Genomic DNA, 27,462 nt, shown 5'->3' with positions numbered 1-27,462 from the left:
TCCCTTCTTGAAGAATCTACTACAGAATGAGCGTAATGCACCAACCGAAGACTAGGGAAATTTCAGCAAAATAGAGTGATACATCCATTTATACATGAAACTGCAGATATGAGACTAAAATAAAGGTGGGGACATTAATCTTTGAAAGCTGAAGATTAATGTACAAATGTTACAAGTTGTAACAAAGTACAAACAGTGCAAAAAAATGTGAAGAAAAAAGAGAGGAAGTGAGAAAGTAAAATAAGTTCACTGGTTGGCAAAAGTCAGAAGTTAAACTCTGAACACTGAAGAGACGGTAAATGATTAAATAGGTAAAAGAGGAATACAGTCATTTAAAAGGTATAAAGACAAATGTAACTACTAGAATAAAAACACAAACATTCCTAAATACCATTTAGTTGATTTAAGGGAAAAAAATACATCTCATAGAGAAACACAGCAAATATAAAATAATATATACAGAGAGAGAGGATCACAAACTATCACCACAGAGACAAAATATATCAGTCATATCAACAAATGTAAAGAAGCTTGGCTTTCTTTATTAGAAGAAAAATATTTTAAGCTCACAAAGCAAGATCCAACTCTGTTCTATACACAAGAGACACGTCTTAAACAAAGTATTATAGTTCAGAATGGCTAAATTAAAGGGATAGCCAAAGGTATAAAAAGAGAGTACAAAAGAAAGCAAAGTAGAATTCAAGCTACAAGGATTAAATGTGAAAAGAGCACTTTAATTCTAAAGCCACAACTGACAACAGCATTGTAAGACAGAAATATTCATAGACCAAATAATGCTGGAACCACCCTTTTAAAATAAAGAAGGTGAGTGTGAAGGGATTTGAATCTAAAATGGAACCAGAGAATATGAAATGGAGAATCTCAGGAATGCGCCCTCAGAAGAAGGAAACTTAAAATCCAAGAGACTGATTTTTTTTTTGGGGGGGGGAGTATTTTGGTAATATCTATGTATTCACTTACCTTTCAACCTAGCCGTGTCACTCTAGAAATTCATCCTGAAGATACACTTTTAATAATACAAAAATATATGTCCACAAGTTTACTTACTACGGCACTATTTGGAACTACAAAATATTGGAAATAACCTAAATGTCCACACAAGCTGAATGAACCATGATACAGCCATTCAATGTAGTTACTATTCAGCCATAAGAAAGAATGAGGATGATCTCTGTCAACTGTTGCAGTTTCCAGGCTATATTACAAAGAGTAAAGAATAAAAGAATATCTAGAATATGCTACCATTTAAGTAAAAAAACAAAGGGAGACTTTAAAAATTTACATGGATTCCGCATACAGAATTCTGCGGGATTATGACCCACAGAATAACCATGAGTCTATACTGATATAAATGATTAAATAAATTGACAGGGAAGAAAACAACTCTTCTTCACAGTAAAAGCCCAATTAATAAACGTAGAAGACATAATAGAAATAGAATCACAACTTGACTTGTGCTCATATGTAGAAAAAAGGAAGAATAAACTAGAAGCTAATGGAGACAGGTGGGATTAGGATGGAAAGAGAGTAATGGGGATAATAAACAGGGAATTCCAGTATCTTTGGAAAGCAGCAGTTTGACCACATAATGTAAGATTCAAGACAAAAAGGACTTAAGATGTTTAATAGGATTGAACAAATAACATAAATGCATTGTAAAAAATGAGAGCTCCGTTTCCCACTGTTACAGAATGAAGTTACATATAAGAAAAGGAAGGGGACTTGCCTGGTGGTCCAGTGGTTAAGACTGCGCTTCCAATGCAGGAGACTCAGGTTTGATCCCTGGTCGAGGAACTAAGATGAAGGAAGGAAGGGAGGGAGGGAGGGGGGGAGGGAGGGAGGGAGGGAGGGAGGGAGGGAGGGAGGCTAGGCTAGAAATAAATCCTATGCAGTTGAAATAGAATCAAAGGGCACAGTATGACCTCATGCTTTTTAATACATGTACAGATAGATAACCAAAGCAACGAAAGTACAAGATGGGCCTGGACTCTTTGGTACCAGAAAGAAGCCAACTTAGAGGAGTTTCCATTGGCCAAATCCAGAACAATTTGAGCAGTAAAAATAATGACAGCAAGGGATTATGCCCAAGGTTAAAATAAATAACCTTGACTCTATGAAGACAATATTACAAAGATAGACAGACAGATGGGAGGGTGAAGAGTCGGCTCCTCCTTACACTAAGATTCCAATTAATTAATGCAGATGGCATGATGGCAACGGAAAAATCATCACTTGATAAATACCACAGTATTAAATGTTATATGCAAAAGTAATCAACGGATGCTACAAGTAATGGTGAAAACATGATGAGAAACAGGATATATGCATAAAACCAAAGTACCACAAAATACATATTAACTCCAAAGGGGAAGATAGTAACTATAGAGCATAAAGCTGAAAGCTACCACCTTAAGTAGATGAATTTAACACCTAGTTACTGTATGTCAAAGTTAACAAAAAAACAAAAAAAGATTTAACAATATCCTGAATCTCCTTGGTATGACACACTGAGACGGACACATACCTATCACTCCCTATATTCTTGATAAAATGCATAACATCTGAATCTAATTATGAGGAAATATCAGGAAAGCTCAAATTAGGCAATATTCCACAACAAAACTCACCAGCACTCTTCAAAAGTGCCAATGTCATAAAAGACAGACTGAAGAACTGTCCTAGATCGGAAGAGACTGTGACAAGACAACTAAATGCAATGTAGGATACTAAATTGAATCCTGAACCAAAAAAAAAAAAAGACAAATTTTGAATAAGGTCTGTATAACAGTTCACAGTACTGTATCAATATTAATTTCCTGGTTTGATCATTGCATTATGGTAATGTAAGATACTTAAACGTTAGAGGAAGCTGGGTGAAAGGTCTATGGGAAGTCTTTGCACTGTTCTTGAAACTTTTCAGTATGACATTATTTCAAGATGCAAATTAAAACAAAAAAGTTTAATACTCTATAAAATTCCAGTCAAAGCATGTTTATAAACAATATTTATAATAGCCAATTATTAGGAAAAAACTCAATGTCCATCAACAGATGAGTAAATAATATTTCATGTATATAAAATAGAACATTTATGAATCCATAAATAAATAAGAGCACAAAGTAGTCTATGAATCTAGAATAAGGAAGCTTTATATACACCTGTAGGGAATTATTCCAGGGTATACAGTTAGTTGAAGAAAGGAGGGAAGAAGAAAGAGGGAGGAGAGATAAAGGGAAGGAGAGAGGAAGGGAGAGAGGAATAGAAGGGTCAAATTTGCTGTAACACTTTTTGCCATTATAAACAATGATGCAATAAATGACTTTATATCCCTGTCCTTGGAGACACGTGTTTTTATATCTATAGGAGAGGGTCATAAAACACAGAATTGCTAAATCAAGCTGCATACATATTTTTAATTTTTATACTTATCAAAAAATTACTTTCCTAGAAGACTGTGGTAATTGAGACTCTCACCAGCAATAATATCAGAGCAAACATTTCCCCCGAATCTTAGGACCACCAGTTCTACTGAAAACTCCAATTTACTCAGCAAAAAAACAGTATCTCATTTTAAGTTGTATTTTTCTGATCACTGGTAAGGATGAATGAACTTTTCATACTTATTTCCTCTTCCATAAGTTGCCTGTTCATACCCTTTGAAGACCTTTTAATTAAGCTGTCTCATTTATGGAGCTCTTTGTTATTATTCATATATACATTTATATGTTCATATATATGTATATATATACACACATATATTATATATATTTTTAAATCTCTATAGAGTTTTTAAATCTTGTTTTGGGTGCTTCAGGCCATACAGAAATTATAATCACTAGGGGTTAAATCTATCAAATCTTTTTGGTTGTGATACTGGTTTGGAGAATGTAACTGCCATTTAGTGGGCATAAGTCAGAGGTGCTAGGTGTCTTCTGAGGCACATGTCTGTCCTGTACAAATAACTCCACATGTCCTGCAAGAGTTCTGAATCTCCTATTAAACATTCAAGTAGGTAAAAAACATATTTACATTATCTAGTCCTAGAATCTAAGGCACATCCCTAGGGCAATGTCATTGTCGGTATTTAAGCTGTTAAGGCTATACACACATCAGATGGAATTCATTACTCTCACATTCAGTGTAATTCTACATATAGGTGACTTCATCAGGTCTTCTGGTGTATTAGTACCTGAGTACTTATATTTTGAAATATATATTACATTACCAATGTTTCTGTTTATTTCTCCCTACATTAATTATATTCAGAGCATTGTGTTATTTGTAATAACGTGTATGGGTAAGTTATGTTATTCATGAATTTTACTAAAGGGTACTTTGCTAAACATTTGTTATACAAAAGGATCACTGGGTCTGACAAGGTTCAGAAACACTGCCGTAGGCCTATAGGAGAAGAAAAGACTCCTCAGATTCCAGATCTTTTACCCTCCTCTCCACCCCCACTAGGACTAGAGATAAGGCCCCCTCCTCTAACACAGGTACACCTTCTTCCCAGGACCCAGGGTCTCAACTCCATCTGTGTTCTCCTCTAACACAGAGTTCTAAGGCTCTAAAAGATGCCCAGTTATTTAGCCAGTGGGACAATGAGGGGATAAGAAACATATATACTCAAGGTACCATGTGCCCAGGATTTGCTCAATGGAATATCCATCAGTTTTATTTTCGTGTTTCTTTAAAAATTATCATTTTTAAATGTAAATGATCAATGACACCAAAACCTTTGTTATTTATTAAAGGAGTAAAAACATCAAAAGAACAAATTAATCAATATTTCAACTGCAGATGACAAAAAAATTATTTAAAAAGTTGACCCAAAATATTTTCTCATTTAAAGCAAAACAAGTCTTTCCCTTCAGTAACTATCATAAGCTACTGACAGGCATTTAAGGAAAGCATCAAGTTAAACGTTTTAGTTTTGCCATAAACTTGCTTATCTGATCCCTCTTAGAAAAGAAATTTATGAGCTAGAAAGCACATCACTGGCTGGCACAAAGGATGAGCTGTTGATTTCTAAAACATATTGGTTGTAAAAGAGAGCCTTGACATACACCTTAATTTGTATTTTTTCCCAAAATAATTTGTATCATGTGATTCTGTCATTTCTTTCTTAATGCATCTACATTCCCTCCCTCCCTCCCTCTCTGCCTCTGTCTCCCACACACACACTCTCTCCTTCTCCCTCTCTCCCTCTCTCTCTCTCCCCCTCTCTCTCTCTCCCTCTCTCTCTCTCTCTCTCTCTCTCTCTCTCTCTCCCTCTCCTTCTCTCTCTCTGTCTCTCTCTCTTTCTCCCCACCCCCTCCTTCTCTCACACACACACTCTGTCTCTCTCACTCACTCACCACAAGAAGAAAAACACCAAAGAATGGGCCATTACAACATAAATAAATCTGGGCAGTTTGTAACAGTGGTTCAGCAGAGTATCTCTGCAAGGACACAAAAAGACACTTGCAGAATGTTCAGATTGTTCACAATCTAGGATGAGGCTTGGATACTCCTAACTTTCCTCTAATGATATCCAATGGCGCCAACCTACAGAAACCCTACAGCAAGTTTTATAGGACTCTTCCCTTTGGTTAGCTTTTCACTGCTTACATTGAATTCTCCACTTTTTTTTTTTTCCAAGTTAAATGTAAAACACTAACTTTCTATCTGAGTGAAAAGAAGCATTGTTCTCAGCTGAAACAAACTTTTTAGAGTTATATAAAATACTGTTTTCTAGTAGTTAATTATAGAATGAACTTAAGTCTCAACCTTTCTTCCAATTAGTTAAGACCTTCTGTGATAATTTTAAACTCTGCTTTTGCTTTCTGTCTAAATTCTTGTAAACTTTCTAGTTTCTAAATCAGGTTTATAATCATTGTTATCACAAAATGGAGTATCAGAAACAATGAGATATATACTTTCCTCATAGATCCCATTTCAAATATGGTCACTGCAGATCTTAAGAGTGGAAAATATGTGAAAATCCCAATTATCCTTTTTTGTTATTATTATTTGTGTATGTAACATCTAAGCCATGAGCTTCTCCAGTGTATTTTGTTATTGTTATTATCAATACTTCATTAGAGACAGCTCAGGGTAACCAAAAAGAAGAAAAGTTCTCAAATGTCAACTGTGTTGTTTCTTAAACATTCTGAATAAAGTAAACAGGAGAAAGAAGGGCCATTGGTTCACAAATATGTTGAGAATCTCATCCAATACTCTAGTCCTGATAAATGAAGAAGGTAAATAAAATACGTATCTTGCCTCAAAGACTACAACCTGTAGCAGAGGCATCAAGTTAAGACCCAGTGAGCATTCTCCCTTTCTTCAGTACTGACAGAACCCCAATTCTGTCGGGAACAACAACATGACTAGTCTAAAACAAATGAAAATAAACCACATTTCCTAGCCTCCCTTACAAATAGAGGTAGTCATGTAATATGGCTCCAGCCAATGAGATGCAAACACAGGGTTCTGTGTGGGACTTCCAATGAAGTGCCTTTAAAGGAGGAACCAACTCACCTGGCACTGTCCCTTTTGGTAGTTCCTCCTTTTTGTAAAGTACATATGATGGCTGAAGAGTAGCAGCCATTTTATATCATAATGGAAAGATCAATAAAACTTTAGAGACTTTGCCCTCACATCCTTGAGTTGGTAAACCAAAGCCAGCAACTTCCTAACTATGGACTTTGCACTATATAAAGAAAAATAAACCCCCTATCTTATTTAAGCTTCTCCTTTTAGGGTCCTCTATGACATGGGGTTGAACTTAATTTCTAAGTAATGCAATCTAATAGGAAAGAGATACAGAAGAAGTTCTGTGAAAAGCTACAGAGGAAGACACTTGTTCTGACAGAGGCAGGGAGTGGAGGGGGGGGGTGAGGAGAAAAAACATACAGAGAAAGCAAACACATGAGTTGGTTCATTCATTTGTTCAACTATTATTGGCAACCACTGTGTTAGGTGCTGGGATACAGATAAAAGACATAGTGGCTGTCCCTAAGGAACTCTGAAATGGGTTGCAGACAGATGAAGATATGATTAAAATACAGGGTTATTTATAGGGGCAGCCACACACAGCTGTGCCGGATTGTGTCTACAAGAACTGACATCTTTTCCTAATCCCACAAAGGTAACATCCACTCATCAAAGCCTGTACCCAAAGGTGCCTCAAGGACTGCCCTCAGCCCCTGAGCTATAAAAACAGTAATAGAGGTAAACATAAGGTACTTTGAGTAGAATCTGCACCCACACATAAGACTATTAACTAAAGGCAGAGTTGTTACCTGAGGATTTTATCCTTCCCTGCCACCCCTTATCCAATTTTTGATGATCACAGACAACCATTCCTTAATGCAGTCTAAAATCAACGTAACTATTTTAATATGGCCCAGAGGACACCTAAACCTAATTGTAACCATAAATAAGGAACAGAAATAGTTAACATTTAATATTTTAATATTGTGTGCTATGGGTTTAAAGGTCATCAGTTAATAAACAACACTACTGAGTGACCAAAAATTAAGAAAGATTATGTTTTTCACACTTAGAGCATACAAGAAGGGGAGTAAAAAAATACGTTTCTTTTTTTTTCTGCTGTTGTATTAAAACACACACCAAGAATAAGTAGAATGTCTTTCAAACCAAAACAATAGGAAATCACTCCTGGCTGAAAGCACAGGCTTAGATCATGTTGATTTCTTCTTTAATCCTGCTGAAGCAAGTTTCTGCATGCTTTCTGGGGCCTCCACCTACAGAGCTGTTAGGACAACAGCCAACACATATATTTAATTACGTAAGTATTCAATGCTATCAGCCAGCTGTTGCCAGTACATAATACTCTGACCTCTTTCACTTACTCTCTTGCTTAAAATGCCAAAAACAAAGCAACTGTTGATGTAACAGTAATCATGAAATATGCAAAATACTGTTCTCCAAAAAGATTTCTGATAGCTATGAAACTCAGTTTTGCATTTTATAATGATTTATTACATCTAAACTGCTTTTTCTGTTCCTGATTTGCAAATTAAGTAACTTATCTTACAACTGTAAATTTAACTATTCCTTCATTTTTTTAAAGTCAACCAGGAATTCAATCCTAAAATATACTTTCTCCTTTACTCCCCATCAAATTTCTCACTGAGATTTATCATGTAATAATCTCCCTGCACTCCCATTCATCTCCATGTTTTCCATGGATAGGGGACAAACAACTAAAGTCTGTAGCAGGAAATGTGTCAAAATCTGCTCTGAATTATGTAACTCTCACCCCTCACTTTAGGAATCAACAGAGAACTCTTCATTTATGTTTCCAGAAAGCATGTTCCTCTAATACCATCATTAACCCCAGACTAGCTGACAGAGAAAAAACAATACAAAGTCCTAGCATCAACAGAAAGTAGACTAAACAGACCCATGACTTAAGACTTGAATAATATGAATTCACACATGGTAGACAGTAAGAAGACCTAACACATAAATAGCAACTTATCCAGAGAAATTTGGTCTTCATCAAATCAGCTTTCAATTCAATGCAAAACTCAGTGCCAAATATTTACCAGGCACTGTACCAGAGACCAAGGATCCCTCAGTAAACAAGTGAGACAACATCACTGTCTGCATAGATCTTACTGTTCCACTCTTCTCTCAAAGATCCTATATCAAATCAACCTCTCCAAAACATCTACTTCTTACCCCACAACAGCCATGTTGATTTCTTTCTCCCACTTTGGTGTTTTTTAATGTTTTTTGCTCATTCATTGAAACTGGACAATCTGATACTCAAATGTAAGACAAGTGTTGTGAAATTAATATAGTTATATAATTAATAATATACTTAACACAAAATAATACATTAGCAATGACTTGCTGATGCCCTGACAGCAGAATGATGCCAAGCACTCTTCCCAAAAAAGGAAGAATCAATCAATTTAAAACCTAAGTGTACAAACACATGTTGAGTACAAACTGTGTGTCCAAAACAAGGTCTAACACTACCTGGTTTTTATCTACACCTTTGTTACCCTTTGACTCAAGATGAAATGCTTCAATTAATCCAATGGCCAAGGTCCTGAAGCAGAGCCAGTCCACTTAGTTTGGCAAGAAGAACAGGGTCCTGCCCCTCGCAGCTGAGCTTCTGCCAAGACCAAGCAATACTCCAAGAAGGGAGAACAGTTCTCACTCCTTTTACTACTTTACTCTGGAAAGAAACTGTGGGCCAATAGTGGCAAGCACAAGTTTCTTATCTCATTTAGGACAAGAAGGGGCAGGTTTCTTCCTAGTTTATAAGCAAAACATAAAAAGCAAAACAGCACGATTTCTTAAAAAGAGAGCCCTTTAGTACAATCTTTGCAAATTAGAATGTTCTTTCCCCTTTTTGCAAATATACAGCCTGTCTCTACAAGGGATTCACAGGTGCCTTGGGAGTCTCTTCTCAGAACAGCTGACAAGCAAGTCTTACTCCATGAATGGTATCTGTTTCCCAAGAAAAGGAAAATCATTACATGGTAGAGTCAGAGGGTCAAAGACTTCATAAAAAAGGATTTTCCTGAGTTCAATAACCTGACCTCAAGACCACAATCTAGGAGAGAGCCAAATATGTAAACAAATAATAAAATGTAATATGCAACAATAGATGTTTGTACGGGATAAAGAAGTAGCACAGAACAGAGGGTGATTAACTCTGGGGACCCTGGAGGTAAAGGGTGGGAGCTAGAAGGGAGATAACCTTGCACACAGCATTACCTTTGATATGAGTGCCACAAGATGACTAGGTTGCCAAGTAGAATTACATGGGGTGCATGAGTGTGGGGGGGGGGGGGGGGGGCACGCGTGAGCATGTACATGCACACGTGCATGCCTTTGGGGGAAAGGGAGAGCATGTTCCAAGGAATAGGAAAAACATATGCAAACACATTATATATGTCGGGAAAATCATACAATTTAGGCAAGAAGTAAAATTCTATGGAGGATTGGCGAGAAAAGAGGCCATAGAGGTAGGCAAGGAACAGATTATTTTAAAAGACCTTTTTACACTAGGAAATTATATCTTTATCATGTAGCTGAGAAGGAACCATTACAGGGTGGGAAGGAGAGGAACGCATGAACTGGAACAGAAAAGGAGCTGAGAACAAGCTTAACTTCTACTGTAATATAAGAGCAAGAGACATTGAGGACCATAACTAAGACATTAGCAATAGGGATGGAGAGAAAGGATTAAATTCAAAAGATATGTGTCTAGTTCGTGGCAATCTGATGAAACATGAGAACACAGTGGTTCACTGCAAGTTCCAAGAAGCAACAAAACACTAACACTGGGCAAAAGTAATGAGAAGGAAGGAATCAAAGGGAGGAAGGAAAAGATATTTTAGAAGTAGAATCAGTTCTGAAGGATGGAAAATAGGGGAGGGAAAGAGGGAGTCAAAGAAAACTCCCAGACTATCTGATAGGTGACCTTGTAACCAAACAAGACAGGCAATACGAACAGGAACATTAGCTGGGGAAAAGGTGAGGTAGATAATGAAGAGGCTCTGGCACGATGATTTAAAGTGTCAACTTTAAGGGGCATCTAAATGGAAAAGTCCAGAAAGCAGCTGGACATACAATGGACATACAAGTTTGGTTCTTGGAAGGAGAGACCAGGGTCAGAAACAGAAATTTGGGAGTAATCAACACACAGATAGTATCTAAATAGTGGAAGTAGATGAGAAATGGTAGGAGGAAAGGTAAGCTCATGTTAAAAATAGCACTGCTTGGAGAAAAACAATAGCCTTAGACTAAACTTAACTGACAATACATACTAAGTCAAACAGTACAATATTTTGAACTAACTTTCCATATAGAGGGAAACCTTTAAGGTGGGAAAGGATAGCTGGAACCATGAGACTGTGACTGGTAAAAGCAAACAATGAATGACGCTTGAAACAATAACATAAAAGTGCTACTGAACTAAAGCCATTTCATACTAGAAAAGCCAAAATTAAAATATCTAAGTTTTAAGAAAAAATCCACAATCTACAACATTAAAAAATCAGTTTAACAAAAGAACTTGCGTTACCTAACCTGTTTCTTGAAAAAGGCCACACTAAAACCTAGTATTCTTTTTTATCTCCCAATGCCAATTTTTTTAATTAAAAAAATAAAGATAACCTGATTACTAACAAATCTAGTTAAAAACAGAACGAGTCGAGTTTTTTTCTTTTTTTAAACTGTATAATTACTAACTGAAAAGGAAAGCACTTCTCTGTTCGTAGTAAGTCAGCTTTTTTGAAGGCAATTTATTTTACAAATTCAAGTTGAAATAATATTCTGATGCCTCCCCCAACTTCAGTTTACAATGAAGAACTCAAAGTCAAATCCACATAAAGCAAAAAATCTTTTCGTAATAGGAGTGAACATCCAATAATTTACTTGATCAACAGAACGCTATTTCTAAAAAGAGCTCTCCTTTAAACAGAGATATAATACAAAGCAGGTTATCCTGTCTCAACATACACTTTTCTTCTTTGTCCGTTTCTCCTTATATTTCCATTGTTCTTTCAAGTAATTTCACTGAGATATCTAAACCATCCCTTCAACATTACCATTTATTTCTACAGGCAAAGGTGGTTCAAAGAACTAGTGACTCATCTATCTACTATCAGTGTGGCTAAACCACAGTGCCCATTTGGGTTAATAACGCACAAGGTCAAACAGAGGTTGACAGTCCATGATCAAAGCAAGCTGGCTATTCTTTCTGTCATTTATACAGAACACACAAGACGTGTTTATCTTCACCAGCCTCTGAATGACCTCCTTTAGGTGGCATGGAAAAGATCCCACATTTCTATAAAGCATTAACCAAAGGAGTTTTCTTATTTGATACTCTCATTAAGAGCAAATTTTATTTTTTTGAAACTTTTGATCTTTTTCGTTTACTCAAGAACCCCTCAAGTTTAAGGCCATATTGTCTAAATCAAATTGGTTTAATGCATAAAACAAGGACAGGGCAACTGGCAAATGCTCAAGAGGAAAGAGTATGCATACAACAGGCTGCCATCACAAAACATGGGCCTCATTAGAGATTTTTTCAAAATTAGTAAAGGCAATAGCATTTAACATTTCAAAGTTCAAAAGGCAGCCAGAAAAGTCATTCTTAACTCCTTTTTTACTACTTAAAACTCCTACTGTTTTATCAATCTGAACATCAAAAATACAAACACTGTAAATTCTTAGTAATTAGATCAACTAGTAGAAAGTACTGAGCAGTACAGCCTACGGATTAACACGTATGCATTTTCATGCCGGGTATGTAACTTGGACTAGATTAAGGAATTATTTAAAAGTAGAATGATTTACTGTCAGCATTACTGTATAAAATGAAAATTTCCAAATAATTTTAAGCCGATATTCTCCGTGACCAAGGTTAAATAATACTCCCAATATTTTTTATACTGTGAAGTTGCAAAACTAATACTTTTGACCACCACCACCAGGAAAAAAAAAAAGGCCCTGGCTGTCTTGTCACAAATTCACAATTCTGGGATCTTATGCACTGATTACATGAAAGATAGTAAATCTCTCAGTTTTCTTTCTTTTCTCCTGTTAAAACAAGAGGGTCCTACTGCCTGGTAGCTCAAGAGAAATAAAATGAGTTGATAATAGACAAACGACTATTAAATACCGAAAATACATATGGCACAGAGAACTATGTTCAATATCCTATGATAAACCATAATGGAAATTATATAAAGAAAGAATGTATATATATGTATAACTGAATCACTTTGCTGTACAGCATTAATTAACACAACATTGTAAATCAACTATACTTCAATAAAAAAAAATTTCTACAGTCGAAAAAAAAGAATACATTGGGAGAGACACAAAAGCAGATGATCAGAAATTATGGCGAACGCTCAGGAGTAAGTGGCAAAGTGAAGCAATCATTATTTGTAGGGGGTTCAGGTTAGAAAAAAAGAGCCCCCAGCCCATCCTGAAAATGGGTGAATATGAGCATAATGCATTAGGTGCAGCTGAACAAGGAGAGATGAAACACCCTATCAGGGTCTCCTTGAATTTAAATGTTGCCTCACTGTCATGGGGGAAAAAATGCATGCTCATGAGGAGGCTGAAGGGAAAGGATGGAGCTGGAGGTTGAGAGAAGACAAATGTGTCGCATGACTGAAGGTGTAATAAAGTTTATGAACTATTTTTCTTTGTTTTGCTTTGTTAGGAGACAGTGGTGAAAGGGGGGGAACATTTAAATAAAGCAAAATGCTTGACAAGAGTAGGTAATCTTTCACTGAAAGTCTTTAAATGTATAAATGTCACTTGAATTTGACATTTTCTCAATGTTAATTGTTACTGTGCCTTCTACAGGATTATATTTATTCTGGAAGCAAATCCAACGTTAGCTTAGGTGGTATGTTAACAAGAACTAGTTGTGATTAGCAAAAGCTTTCAAAGCCATTTAAAAAAATACTTAATCACCTATAATACTGTTTTTAAATTTTCTTTCAAGCAAGCAGAATAGTGCATTAAAGGAACCTGTGCTCTCTACCACTAGCGTTGTAATGTTAAAATGACAAACATCTTAAGTGATTACCTCACTTAATCTTTCAAACACCGTATCATTACCTTGAACTGCATTCACAAGAGTTTATATAAGAAAACCCATTGACACAAGTTATATTTGAGTTTTTAAATAAACTTTTAGAAACAATCTAGAAGTGTATCGGTTAATCACATTTTAAAATTGATAATCACACAAACTGAATTCTCTGGGGTTTGTACTTAGAGGCTATCAGTAGCACTAAAGTATCTTTGTATCTTATGCCTCTCCTATAGGAGAAAAAGTAGATAATCAGGGAACATGATAGACTTCCCATAAAAGGCATTCTTTGAAAATAAGCAGCACCTGGTAAACATCCTGCTCCGCTCTTGGTTTAATTCTCCCTTCTTCTGGTCCTAACCATGACCCTAACTCCCCTGTTCCATCTCACATCACTACCACCCTCCTAAGCCTCCCACCATCGTTCAGGTAACAACTCTTCTCTGCTCCTTCCATGATTTCTAAGTTGAGGAAACCATCATATTCAACTATCGCTTCTATGGAAACAATGCAAAATCTGTACCTCTAGTGGTGCCTCTTTGATATCTGCCTCAATTCTGTAACTGCTTATCTGACTTCTTTACCTGGTATTAAATTTAACATCGCACAGGCTCTAGTGAGACTACCTAGGTTAACATCCCACCTCCACCACTTATGAACTCAACAGCTTTAGAGAACTTCATCTGCAAAACAGATGCTTCTTCACCTGTAAAACAGAAATAAAATTGGAACCTACAACTCATTGGCAGACTGCAAGAATTAAACTAGATAATATCTAATTGATGTAAAGCACTTTGAACAGTGCCTGCCACATAGAAGACACTTGATAAAAATCAAATATTATCCATTACTTTATTATAAGATTTAGCTGTAACTTTAAATACAGCACGTTCAAAAACAAAAACATGTCTTCCTTCAAACTGGAGAACAAAAAGGCACTGGCGCTATCAAACATCTAGACTTATTATAAATCTATACTAATTATGACTATGTCAGGTAAGCAGTAGTAGAATAAGCACCAAAATAAAGAAACAGATCAGTGGAACCAAATAGAGAGCCCACAGACAGACCCAACCATCTATGGACACTCAGCCTATGACAGAGTGGATAATATATAGATAAAAGGAGAAAGGACAGGTTTTCAAAAAATAAATGATACTGGAAAAAGTCGGAGTCTACACAGAAAATAAATAAATAAAATGGGATCCTCTTCCTGGTATCATACCAAAAAAAAATCAACTCCAGATGAATTATAAACCTGAATGTAAGAAGTAAAAACCATGGAATTTTTAGAAGAAAATACATAGACTATCTTAACTTCAGTGTAAGGAAAGACTTCTTAAACAGTAAGAGCGCGGCCCCAAAGGCAAAGGTTGATAAATTTTAAGCCAGAATTTCTCTTCATCCTAAGATACCATAAAAGAAAGTGAAAGATAAGCCACAATTGATACAACATATGTAATATGTAAGGATTAGTATATAGAATACGTTTAATGTATTCCCACAAACAAATAATAAAAAAATAACAGGGAAATATATTTAAAGAGCCACTTCACAGAAAAGGAAAATCTAAATGGCAAATAAACATATAAAAAGATGCTCAACATCACTAGTAATCACAGAAACACAAATTAAGACCACATTGAGATACCATCTCCATCACCAGATTGGCAAAAATTTACAACCCTGACCATATCAAGTACTGGCAAAGAGTGGAGAACAGCCACACCCATCCATGACTGGTGGGAGTGAGCGCCAGTACATCCATTGGGGGAAAAGTTCATCATTACCTAAAACTTTGAATATGCACACACCTGTGACCCAATAATTCCTAGGTACATATCCTAAAATAACTCTTGCACATCCGCACCAGAAAACATGTTCAAAATATTCAGAGCAGCAGTGCTCATGAAAGCAAAACACAGGGAAAACTCAAAACTCTTTCAATAATAAAATGGATAAATTGTGACAAATTCATTCAGTAAAATACTATGAATGGCCAGTTATTTTACATCCATCAACATGGATAAATCTAAAAGCAAAATGTTAAGGAAAAGAAGCAAATCTCAGAACACAAACAGTATAAGTCCAATAAATATAAAAGAGGGCAAAACTAAACAACACATTGTTTAGAGATATATTTAATAGATGATAAATTTACTAATAAAAGGAAGGGAATGACCCACAAAAGTCAGGATAAAAGTTACATCTCAGGGATATGACTGAAAGAGGGACAACGGGGCAGTTTCTAAGGTCTCAGCAATGCTTTATTTCTTATGCTGGGTGGTAGATATTAGGTGTTAAGTTTGTTAACCTTATTTAAACTGTACATGTTTCATAAACTCATTTATGTATGATATATTTCACAATAAAACCAATGTGGTGGGGGTTGAGTTTCAGAGTGAAGTCAGGAAATGAAAAATCTTAACAAGTCTCTCGGGGGACTTCCCTGACGGTCCCACGGTTAAGATTCCGCGCTTCCACTGCAGGGGGTTTGATCCCTGGTCCAGGAACTAAGATCTCACATGCTGCGCAGCACAGCCAAAAATTTTAAGTCTCTCGGGGAAGGCAAGAAGAAAAATAGGACAGGAGCTAAAAGGGGTGTATGGGGCTGAGTAGGTCTGAGCTTGTTTAAATACCAATGAAAAGGCACCAGTGGGGTTGGAGAGATGAAAATAGAGGTGAATGAGGAAATAATTTATAGAATGAAGGTTGTAAGAAGTGGGTGGAGTGGGTGGAGTATGATTCAGAGATGTGAAAAAAAGATACTTCTTTCACTGTAACTTGAGGAACAATTCAAGAACCATGGATTACATGCCCGCTCCCCCAATAAACTGTACTTCTCTTGATGGCCAGGCATTATTAGAACAGTGCTAATGGACAGGGAAGAGAAAAGAGGTAAGGACTGCTTTGGATAGTTTCAAAATGTAGAGACTGGATTCCCTGAGAAAAGTATATTGTTAATACTTGACAGATACTCAAATCACCTATTAGCTAACTTCACAAATACTGAAATACCTATTAGAAAAGTCTACCTTAAAGTTTCATTCCTTACCAGATAAATTCAAAACAGTATAATGCCCAAAGTCCAACTCATACTTTTGTTGATAACGTACTGAGTATTTGTAATGTTAGGAATCTTTTAAAAGCTAACTTCCTGAAAATTAATTCTTACATCACTTATAAAAAGATAAGAAAAAAAATCAACGTCTACTTACTTAATTGAGTTTCTAAAGTGGTCTTCAGCCGGATTTTTTACAGTACAACTATTCAGGAGCCATAAGTCTGCTTCTGATGCATTTTCTATTAAAAAGATAAATATGAAAAAGAAAAGTAAGTATCACATTTAATCAGCCAAAAGTATCCAAGTGCTTACTCAGATGGCACTGGGACCACAGGGGGAGAGGAGAGAGAGCTAGTGGGTAGAGTCAAGTAAACAGGCAATTACAACACAGTAGATAACTGCTTCAATATGGAAACATTGGTGAGAAATAAATATTAAAATATATAACCTGTGCTATTATCTTCTCATTTAAAATATAAAGAGGATAAACATTTTCTTCAAACATTTTGAATACTTGCGAGTATTTAATACTAACAAAAACTAAAGTGAAACTGGCCTAATCTTACCTCTGAATATGAAATTAATTGCCCCTTTTTAGGCTGTGTGTTAATATTTTTCAAGCACATGTATTATACACTGAATATTCTTCAGCTTGAGATGTTACTAAAAATATTGTTTGTCTTCTTTGAAAAAGTTAATGATTTACATCAAAGTGAGTCTTTTATTCCTCACTAATTTGATTAGATACTGTTATACACTATAACAAACTCACTAGCAACACAACAAATTACCCAAACCAAACCCGTCACATTTATTGAAATGAATATGTATGTATGTATGTATGTATGTATGGCTGCACTGGGTCTTCATTGCTATGTGCAGGCTTTCTCCAGTTGGGGTGAGCGGGGGCTACTCTTCGTTGCAGTGTGTGGGCTTCTCATTGCGGTGGCTTCTCTTGTTGCAGAGCACAGGTTCTAGGCGCGAAGGCTTCAGTAGTTGTGGTATGCAGGCTGCGGTAGTTGTGGCTCGTGGGCTGTAGAGTGCAGGCTCGGTAGTTGTGGTGCATGGGCTTAGGTGCTCCGCGGCATGTGGGATCTTCCCAGGCCAGGGCTCGAACCCATGTCCCCTTCATTAGTAGGCGGATTCTTAACCACTGCACCACCAGGGAAGTCCCTCGAAATAAATTTATAAATGCCTGAAGTGCTTGATGCTATTCCAACAGCCTTGCTGCCTAAAAGGACTTATACATTAAAATAGGATTACCACAATGAAAGGAAAACCAAAGTTGAAAACTGCAGCACCTTCAATGTTATTTCAACAAGAACAGAAGCAGAGGTCAAAAGACATGAAGAACTAAGGACATATGGACGTCTGTGTGTACATTCTCTACCTGGGAATGGAGCTTCCAGTGAGAGCATTACATGAGAGGGATGGTGAGCACATCCAAGCTTCTGGTAACTTGGCAAAACTTTTTCCCCAAACATTTTGTTATAAAAATGGTAAATTTTTTACAAAGAGATAAGATCCACAAATTCTTGAAAAGGAAAGCTCCTCATTACTACACATCAGCTGAATACTAGGATCCCTCCTAACTTGTCTCCCTCCTTCCATTCACACTCCCCATCCCCACCCAGTCGTCTGTTTTCCCACCCAGCAGCCAGAGTGGCCTTTCGTAAAACAGCAATCTGATTACGCCACTTGCCTGCTCAAACTTGGTAATGACGAGTATTCACCGACCTCTTCTAGTTCCCTCCAAGTTAGTCCCCACAATGCCACCGAAAAGATAATCCTCTAGTAGCAATCTGACCATAGTACCTTTTCAACCTTACAGTGATTTACAATTGGTATTCAAGACCTATCCAGATCTCCACCTCCTCAACTGCAATATTCATTTCTCCCTATATTCATCTATCCTTCCAGGCACACCAAACCAAATTCCTCAAGCTTGCACTATTCCATCTGCCTAGAATACCTTTATTTTCTTCACAGAATAACAGCTCATACCCCTTTCACCTGCCTATCCACCTGGCTAACTCCTTTTCATCCTTCAGTTTCAGCTCGATGTTTGTGAGATGCCCCCTCTCTGCACTCCCACAGTAGACTGTGTCTAGACTATTCTTGCACTTTACAATTCTGTATTAAAATAATTCATTTTTCCAGCCTGTCTTTATTACTATTTAAGACATATTGAAGACATTTTTTTCTGCCGCTCTCTGAATGTCCAGGACCTAACACAGATTGTTCTACTTACGAGCATAAATCAGTCAACTATCAAAACACAACGAGGATTTACTATGTGTCAGGCTCTGTTCTAAGTACTAGGGATATGAGAATGAAACCAGTTTCCACCCTCAAGGAGTTTACAGCCTTAAAGAGGAAGTCTGACCAAAACAAAAGACAGAAGTAAGCAAGATAATTTCAGGTACCAGTCAATGATATTAAGATGATTAAAGAGAGTACTGAACAGAGAATAATTGTGGGGTTGTTGGTCAAAATAAGTCTCCCTTGGGGGCTTCCCTGGTGGCGCGGTAGTTGAGAACCTGCCTGCTAATGCAGGGGACACGGGTTTGAGCCCTGGTCTGGGAAGATCCCACATGCCACGGAGCAACTAGGCCCGTGAGCCACAACTACTGAGCCTGCACGTCTGGAGCCTGTGCTCCGCAACAAGAGAGGCCACGATAGTGAGAGGCCCCTGCTTGCCACAACTAGAGAAAGCCCTCGCACAGAAAAGAAGACCCAACACAGCCAAAAATTAATTAATTAATTAATTTTTTTAAAAAAAGTAACATGTTCAAGTACAATTGGTGTCAAAAAAAAAAAAGTCTCCCTTGGAAGCTTAAATCTGAGTTGAGACTTAAACAATGGGAAGGAATCTGCCACGCAAAGATCAGAAGAAAGAGCATTCCAATGAGAAAATAGCACAAGTGCAGAGGCCATGAAACAGGCCCAAGTTTGCCATGTTCCAGTAACAGAGAGAAGACCAGTGTGATTGGACCCAGGGAGAGAAAGGTCTGAGAGGTGGGCAGGAACCAGATAATATTGGCAAGTTAAGAAAATTACATTTATTCTAAGAGTAATGAGAAGTCACCACTGGGTTTCAAACATGAACTAATTCCTACCTCAGAAATCCCATTATGGAAACACTGTGAATAAAAGTCTGTAGATGGGGTAAAAGCAAAAGAAGTGGGGAAAAAAGTAAAGGCAAGAAAATCAGCTGGAAGCTGAGACACTGGTCTAAGGGTAAGAGAAAGACCCGGAAACCTGGACTGGGATTATAGCAATGGCAAGAATGAGAAGTGAATGGAGGCGTGTTTTGGAGGTAGAATTAAAAGAATTCACTGTTAGATCAGGTATAAGTCGTGCAAGAAGGCATCATGTAGGATCACTAAACACGTGGAAAAGATTCTGGCCTGAGCACCAGTTACTGAGGTGCCATTTATTGAGATGAGGGAGGTTTGGAAAGGCACGGATTTGGGGAACAGAGAATCAATAGTTCTGTTGTGGCCATGTTTTGTTTGAAATCCCTATTAAATGTCCAACTAGAAATACTGATCAGCCATTTGTATATATGAAACCAAAGCTCACAGGAGTCCTCCAGGCTGGAGACACAAATGGGAGAATCTAAACCCTAAAAAGATACCTGAATTTAGAGGAATGGATGTGCTCACCTAAGGAGAGAATGTAGGGTGGGGGTAAAAAGGAGAGAGAAAAAGCAGAAGACAGAACATCGGGTTGTTTAAAGGTCTGATGGAGTTGAGATGAGAAAAGGACATGGAAAAGGAACAGCCAATAAGATAAGGGGATAAAAACTAGGGAGCATGGTGTCACAGAAATCCAGAGAAGAAAGTACTTTAAAAAGAAATAATCAATTGTGTTAAATGCTAAGAGTTCAAGAAAGATATCTGTATAAATACTAGTATTGTTACCAAAATAAATAAGATGGTCCTCCACCCTTTTTCATTTTCCTTTCTCAATTTTGAGTATTTGCTTGCTCTGTGCCAACTTACAATCACCCAGCAAAGGCCCTTTTTTAAGGTTTTTAAATAACCCAGAAAACAAACTCACTACCAAAGGGGAGTGAAGAGGAAAATCGTATATGGCTATTTGCCAGTAAGTAATGTGATCCCACATGTTCTGCCCCCTATGAACACATTTCCTGGGTTTTAAGATGCCATCAACTATAAGAAACACAACCAAATTTGTAGCAGCTCTTCAAGAGAGGTGGAACATTATTCTCTGTTCTTTTAAGTTTTAAGATACATCCCAACTTCAAACATTAATATAGGAGGCAGAGTGGGGGTGAGATGCATCTGAAACAGAAGAAATAAGCTAGTATTTGGCGTGTCTACCTTAGAGCAGCAGCATCTAGAACAATCAGGAAATACCAGAAGATGTGCAGTTTCTAGAACCTCATCACCCCAAATAAAATAACTGTTCAAACATCCTACTGCTGGTAGGTAATTAGGTTACTGGGTTCACTACCTGCTAAGAGAAGGTTAACAGCTTATGTTCTTGCCTTCATCAGAGCATCCATGTCAGGTTCTCCAGTGTCTGGGACAGGGAAACAGAATTAGAGAGGAGAACACAGGGGACAGGACTAGGGAAATGGGCAAGAAAGGACCACGGAAGGGAAAGGCAGTAAGAAGGCACCAAGACTGGAGGCACAGACTTCGAGAAGACCCAGGAAACAATCCTACCCACCGTGAGACCTGTCCTCCAACACTTGTCCTTGTTAACCCGTGACATGCAGCTGAAAATCATCTGTACATAAGCCAAATATTGCCAATGCCAGAGCTGCGATACCAGTACTGGGGTAAAAAGCTACACGCTTGAGGCTAGCCAGATGGAATCTAGACCTCAAGATTTGACTACTTACAGTCTTTCATTATTTCAAATGGCGCTGCAATGAATAGCACTGTACATATATCATTTTGTATTTTTCCCAGATTACCTGAGGAATCAAGTCCAAAAAGGTGTGACTGTTGGGTCAAAGGATAAATTCCCCTCCATGAAGGGTGCACGGCTTCACATTCCCATGAGCAATGCATGAGACTGCCCATCTACCCACAGCATCACCCATGGAGTGTGCTATCAAACCTTTGTACTTCTGGCAATGCGGTGAGAAACAGGAAGCCAGCGGGATTTGAACTGTGCATTTCTCTTATTAAGAATGAGTTGAGCATTTTTTCACATGTTTAAGGGCCTGTGCAGAGTTGGGGGTTTTTTCCCCCCCTGTTTTCCATCTGTTCAGATCTTTAGCCCATTTTTCTATCAGGATAGTCATTTTAATCTCTAGTTTTAATTTACAAATATACACAAATATACACACACACACAAAGAGGATGTTAATCTTTTGTATATGATAGAAGTTACAATATTTTCTCCCGGCTTGTTATTTTACTTTTTTATAGTTTCTTCATGCTTTTTTATATTCAGGATATCAAATTTGTCAAACTTTTCTCTTTTTTAAATTTTACTGAAGTATAGTTGATTTACAACGTTCTGTTAATTTCCGCTGTATAGCAAAGTGACTCAGTTATACATATATATATATATATATTCTTTTTCATATTCTTTTCCATTATGGTTTATCACAGGATATTAAATACAATTCCCTGTGCTATACAGTAGGACCCTGTTGTTTATCCATCCTATATATAATAGTTTGTATCTGCTAATCTATCAAACTTTTCTCTTACTGCTTCCAGATTTTCAGTCATAATTAGAAAGTTTCCTCTACTCCCAGATTATTAAGGAATTCACCCATGTTTTATTTTAATACACATAGGGTTTTACATTTAGATGTTTGCTCTATTAGAACTTTACCCCGATGTACATTGATCTCACTGAATTTTTTTAATGCGAAATAAGATCCTTTGTGCTCATACCAAATTGGAAAATATTAGAAAGTATGGTACTACCTAGTGCTAGCAAAGGAATGGGGAAGCTGGCAAGCTCTACTCTGTTGATGAAGTCTATTCTGACAAAACTCTTTGGAATGCAACATGGGAATAGCTGTCAAAAATTTAAATGTGCATGAGAATTTCTCCTACACATGCTTGTAGGATACTTGCACCACACACACATATTTATATACAAACACACAGATATACATATACATATATATGTACACACATATAAATTTTAAAATTCACATGGAAGATTACTGACAAGGCAAAAAACTTGGAAAGCCTACATATCCATTACAAGGAGACTGGTTAAATAAATTATGAGACTGCATCTAAAATGCCATTCAGCTGTTAAAAAAGCAAGATAAATCTGTAAGTACTAATTTATAATAATCTTTGTTATATCATCAGATGAAAGCAAGGTGAAGAGTAGGTCTTGAATTTCACTTGTGTTTTAAAATGGAAAAAGAGGAAATCCTGTTCTAAGTAAAAAAACAAAAATTCTCGAAGCATAAATATGAAACTGTTTGAGGTGTTTGCCCTTGGAAATAAGATGAAGGTTCAGTTGGTCTCCAATATCATCTTAATATGCACTTTTATAGTCTCTTTTTTTTGTTTAAACTTGCATGGATATTACTTTTATAATTTTATAAAGTTTAACCCTGAGAAGGGGCACATTAATATTTAATTTACCTCTGTCTTCATTGTTTGAATTTCTAACAGCATTTAAACTAAACTAAAAAAAACTAATCAAGCCTTTAAAAAAATTTTTTTAATTTCCTTTTTCATAGGGCTCAGAATCAATAGTGTACTTTCATTTTAAGGTAAGAACATAAACTATTTTCCTGCTGTGATCCATCATGAAAACAGTGACCTGATATACATTTTCTGGGACTTTTCTCCCCACTGCTAAAAGCTTTTGTACTCACTGAACCAAGAAAATGACGGTCATTGACACACCACCCACTTTGAGTGTGAGGATGGAGAAACAAACTATTATTTGTTTTAATCGAAACGCATTTACTTTCCAAACTATTTCTTTATGTATACAAGATAAATTACTTCTAAATCCAAAGTAATAAAAATCTGATTGGCAATAATGACAATAGCTAACATTATTGAGTACATATTATGTACCCAGCAATGTGCCAAGCACCTCATACTCCTTTTTTTTCCCCATTTAATCCTCCCAATTTGAGGTGAGTTTAACTTTTACTCCAGTTTTACAGAGGGGGAATCTAAGGCTTAGAAAGGATAAGTAACTTGCCTAAAATCACACAGTAAGAGAGGGGGCCAGGATTAGAAATCCAGACAAACTGACTTCAGAGACTGTAAATTTAAGGAAATTAGAATGCCTCATTAGGGGCTCTTTGCTTCTTGATCAAAAATAATATAGACAATACCTAAAAACAAAGTAAAAAATGTATTACATGACCTTGAGGTTGCCTCATGATACTACTTCTAATAAGACAAATAACTAGGCTTCAAATGGAGCTGTTTGGCTATTTCCAAAATTTCCAAGATGTTGAACATGTCAGCTCTTGGCAATCCATTATCAGTGGGAAACAGGCAAGTAAAGAAAGAATTAATACTGAGTGCATATAAAATGGATAACTGGGCTTCCCTGGTGGCGCAGTGGTTGGGGGTCCGCCTGCCAATGCAGGGGACGCGGGTTCATGCCCCGGTCCGGGAAGATCCCACGTGCCGTGGAGCGGCTGGGCCCGTGAGCCATGGCCGCTGAGCCTGTGTGTCCAGAGCCTGTGCTCCGTGACAGCAGAGGCCACAACAGTGAGAGGCCTGCGTACCTCAAAGAAAAAAAAAAAAAAAAAAAAGGATGACTAATAAGAACCTGCTATATAAAAAAATTAATAAAATAAAATTCAAACAAAAAAAAAATACTGAGTGCAGGAGCATTACTGCAGAGCACAGGCTGACTTTCAAAGCAACCAATCTTCCCTTCCCCCTGCAGCCTTCTGCATAATGGTGGCATTACAGAAGAGATGGGCATGGTTCATATCAACAGTACCCACAATAAACCATTTACCTTACACAACTGTTCCATCTGAAAGTCAACTAGAGGAGCAGCCTAAAACAGTAAGAGGAGCCTTACAACTACTTAAATCCATAGATTTAAGTAAGGCAGCTAAGCAAGCTGATACAAATAAAAATTCATCAAGAACAAAACGAAGAGGGAGAAAAGTCTTGATTATTTTGGACCCAACAGCATTTGGGGGGAATTTTTTACCACAGAACTCTGGGAGGCAAGGCAAGTCCAAACAGTTTAAATGTCCATTATGTTTAATCACAGCTGGGAGTTTATTTATGTAATACAAATCATTGGATGCCTACTAAAAACTCAGAGAACAGAGCATGCTATAATACAAAAATTTTAAAGCACCTTTAAGGAGCATACTGAAAAAAATCTTAAAACCAATAAAAGGCAAAACAAAAATTCTAGTCAACAGATTCATATTTTCCTTCCACATTTCATTTATTGTTCTTCATAGGGACTGTGTAAATGCACAGCATGGAGTAACCATGCTTTCAAAATCTATTTTATAAAAGCAAAGCGATCCATGACAAAGAATGCCCCCTTTAACCAGCTAGGCTTGGAGGAGTGGGAGGCTGGGGAGAAGACAGGGAGAAAAAGGTGGTGTAGGAAAGATGAAGAGGAGAAATGAAAGAGAGAGACAGACTGACAGAGTATCTCTAGCTCCCACGCTGAAATACGTATAGCAAGAACGGACCCTCCTCCACTGTGCAGTGTTGGTGACTGTTCGGCATGTTTCTGAGTGAAGTAGAACATGGCAGCTCCTGGGGAAAGCACTTAGGCTTGGAGATGGCACGCATAATGAGTTTGTTCTTTTAAAACAGTCATGCTGAGTGCTTCACAGAAATAAGATGAGGAAACCAAGGGTCAGCTTGAACTCTGTTTACTGTATGAAGGGAAAAGAACATTTTTTTCTCCTAAATGAGAAATAATAGCTGGCAAAACTCTACCAGTAACTACTGAAGATTAATTATATAGCGAAACAGACCTGGTCATAATCAAAATCAGAGCGCTAGACAGACAGACCATTTACTTACTATGTAGAACAGCACACTGCTAATATTCCCCCATTCTCTTTCCAGATCAAATTGCTCTGCTGATCCCTATACATAATTACTTCAGAAGTAACTGTGTCTAAAGAATCCCTAAAAGGATATCTATTTCTAGGTGTTAAACAGGTTTGTAAACTAAGAAGCAATAAATACACCAAATGGACTTTAGAGGGGACTGCGTGATCTGGTCCCCACCCCTCTATCCAAAGCCCACCTTGTATGCTATGTTCCTGCCACACTGAGCCTTTAGGCCCTCAGGCCTAATAAGTAAAATTCAAAAGTTGAGATGACCAAAATCTAATTGGAAAAAAGTGGGCAAAGTCTATGAACAGTTTACAAAGGAAGAAACACATATGGCTCTTGAACATACAAAAAGATGTTGAACCCCATTCTTAATCAATGAAAACTAAAACTGCACCCCCCAAAAAAACTGTACCATTTTTCTTCACTTCCTATATTGTCAAAATCCCAAAAGTTTGATAACACACTGAACTGATGTAACCATGAGGAAACAGGCACTCTCATGCATTGCTGGTGGGAATACAAACTAGGCCACCACCTATGGAGGCAATTTGACATGATCTCCCAAAATGGCAAACGCATATCCTCTGACCAAGCAGTTCCAAGAATTTAGCTACGACAAACGTACTTGCACAGGTGCAAAGTCATTAATTGCAGCTTTATTTCTAACAGCAAAAGGTGACTGACTAAAGACATTTTAGTTTATTCAGAATTGAGATTCCTATGGGGGGAGACATAAATCAGGAGTTTGGGATTAACATATATACACTACTATATATAAAATAGATAATCAATAAGGACCTACTGTATAGCACAGGGAATTCTACTCAATAATCTGTAATAACCTATATGGGAAAGGAATCTGAAAAAGAATGGATAAATGTATATGTATAACTGAATCACTTTGCCATACACCTGAAACTAGCACAACATTGTAAATCAACTATACTCTAATATAAAATAAAAATTAAAAGAAAAAAGAATTGGGCTTCCCTGGTAGCGCAGTGGTTGAGAGTCTGCCTGCTGATGCAGGGGACACAGGTTCTGTGTCCCCTGGCCACGAGCCATGGCCACTGAGCCTGCGCGTCCGGAGCCTGTGCTCCACAACGGGAGAGGCCATGACAGTGAGAGGCCCGCGTACCGCAAAAAAAAAAAGAATTGAAGACTCCTATAAGCTACTTACAAAACAAAAAAAAAACCAGAATAACCTCGAAGTCCTAATATAAAAAGATCTCCAGGACACATTGTTCGAAGAAAATAATAAGACACTAAAAATATATATACACTATGCTACCACTGGAAACTGAGAATACATATTCACATTTGCTTGTATTCATATTAAAAAAAATTTTGGATGTACATCAGAAACAAATAGCAATGGCTGGGATGGGGAGGAAGGAGTCGAATAGGACTGATGGGAGACAAGAGGAAGATTTTTTTTCCTTGTATAACTTATTACTTTTTATTTTTGAACCTATTCAAAAATTAAGCATTTTCAAAGTAAAAAAGCAACTGTAAAAACTGTAGCTTGTCCCTCCTGTCTTCCCATTTCTTTACTCCCTTCCATAGTCAAACATCTGGAAAGACGTGTCTCTCTGTACCAGATGTACTCTGCCACCTCCCATCCACTCCTCCACCACCTCATTTTGATGAAGACCTTCAACCACTCTCCATTCCCCGGACACCACTTTCATTGAGGGAACTGATGCCAAATGCCACAGACAGCACACCATGCAGTCACACACTTTTTCTTT

At 37.2% G+C, this 27,462-nt stretch overlaps 1 protein-coding gene across 5 annotated transcripts in view; it reads right to left on the bottom strand.

Moving 5' to 3' along the window:
• The window catches only part of CDKAL1 (CDK5 regulatory subunit associated protein 1 like 1), a 649,567-nt gene that overhangs the window by 531,741 nt on the left and 90,364 nt on the right, over nucleotides 1-27,462 (bottom strand). For all 5 annotated transcript variants that reach the window (XM_029243200.1, XM_029243201.1, XM_029243202.1 and 2 more), the window contains one exon: nucleotides 16,831-16,915. In XM_029243200.1, coding sequence (XP_029099033.1) covers nucleotides 16,831-16,915 — 85 coding nt within the window. The remainder of the gene's footprint in view (nucleotides 1-16,830; nucleotides 16,916-27,462) is intronic.

This window comes from Monodon monoceros, unplaced genomic scaffold (genome assembly GCF_005190385.1).
Source record: "Monodon monoceros isolate NGI ecotype Baffin Bay Population unplaced genomic scaffold, NGI_Narwhal_1 Super_Scaffold_3, whole genome shotgun sequence".
In the NCBI taxonomy this organism is placed as follows: domain Eukaryota; kingdom Metazoa; phylum Chordata; class Mammalia; order Artiodactyla; family Monodontidae; genus Monodon; species Monodon monoceros.
This window is presented reverse-complemented; position numbering and strand designations above follow the sequence as displayed.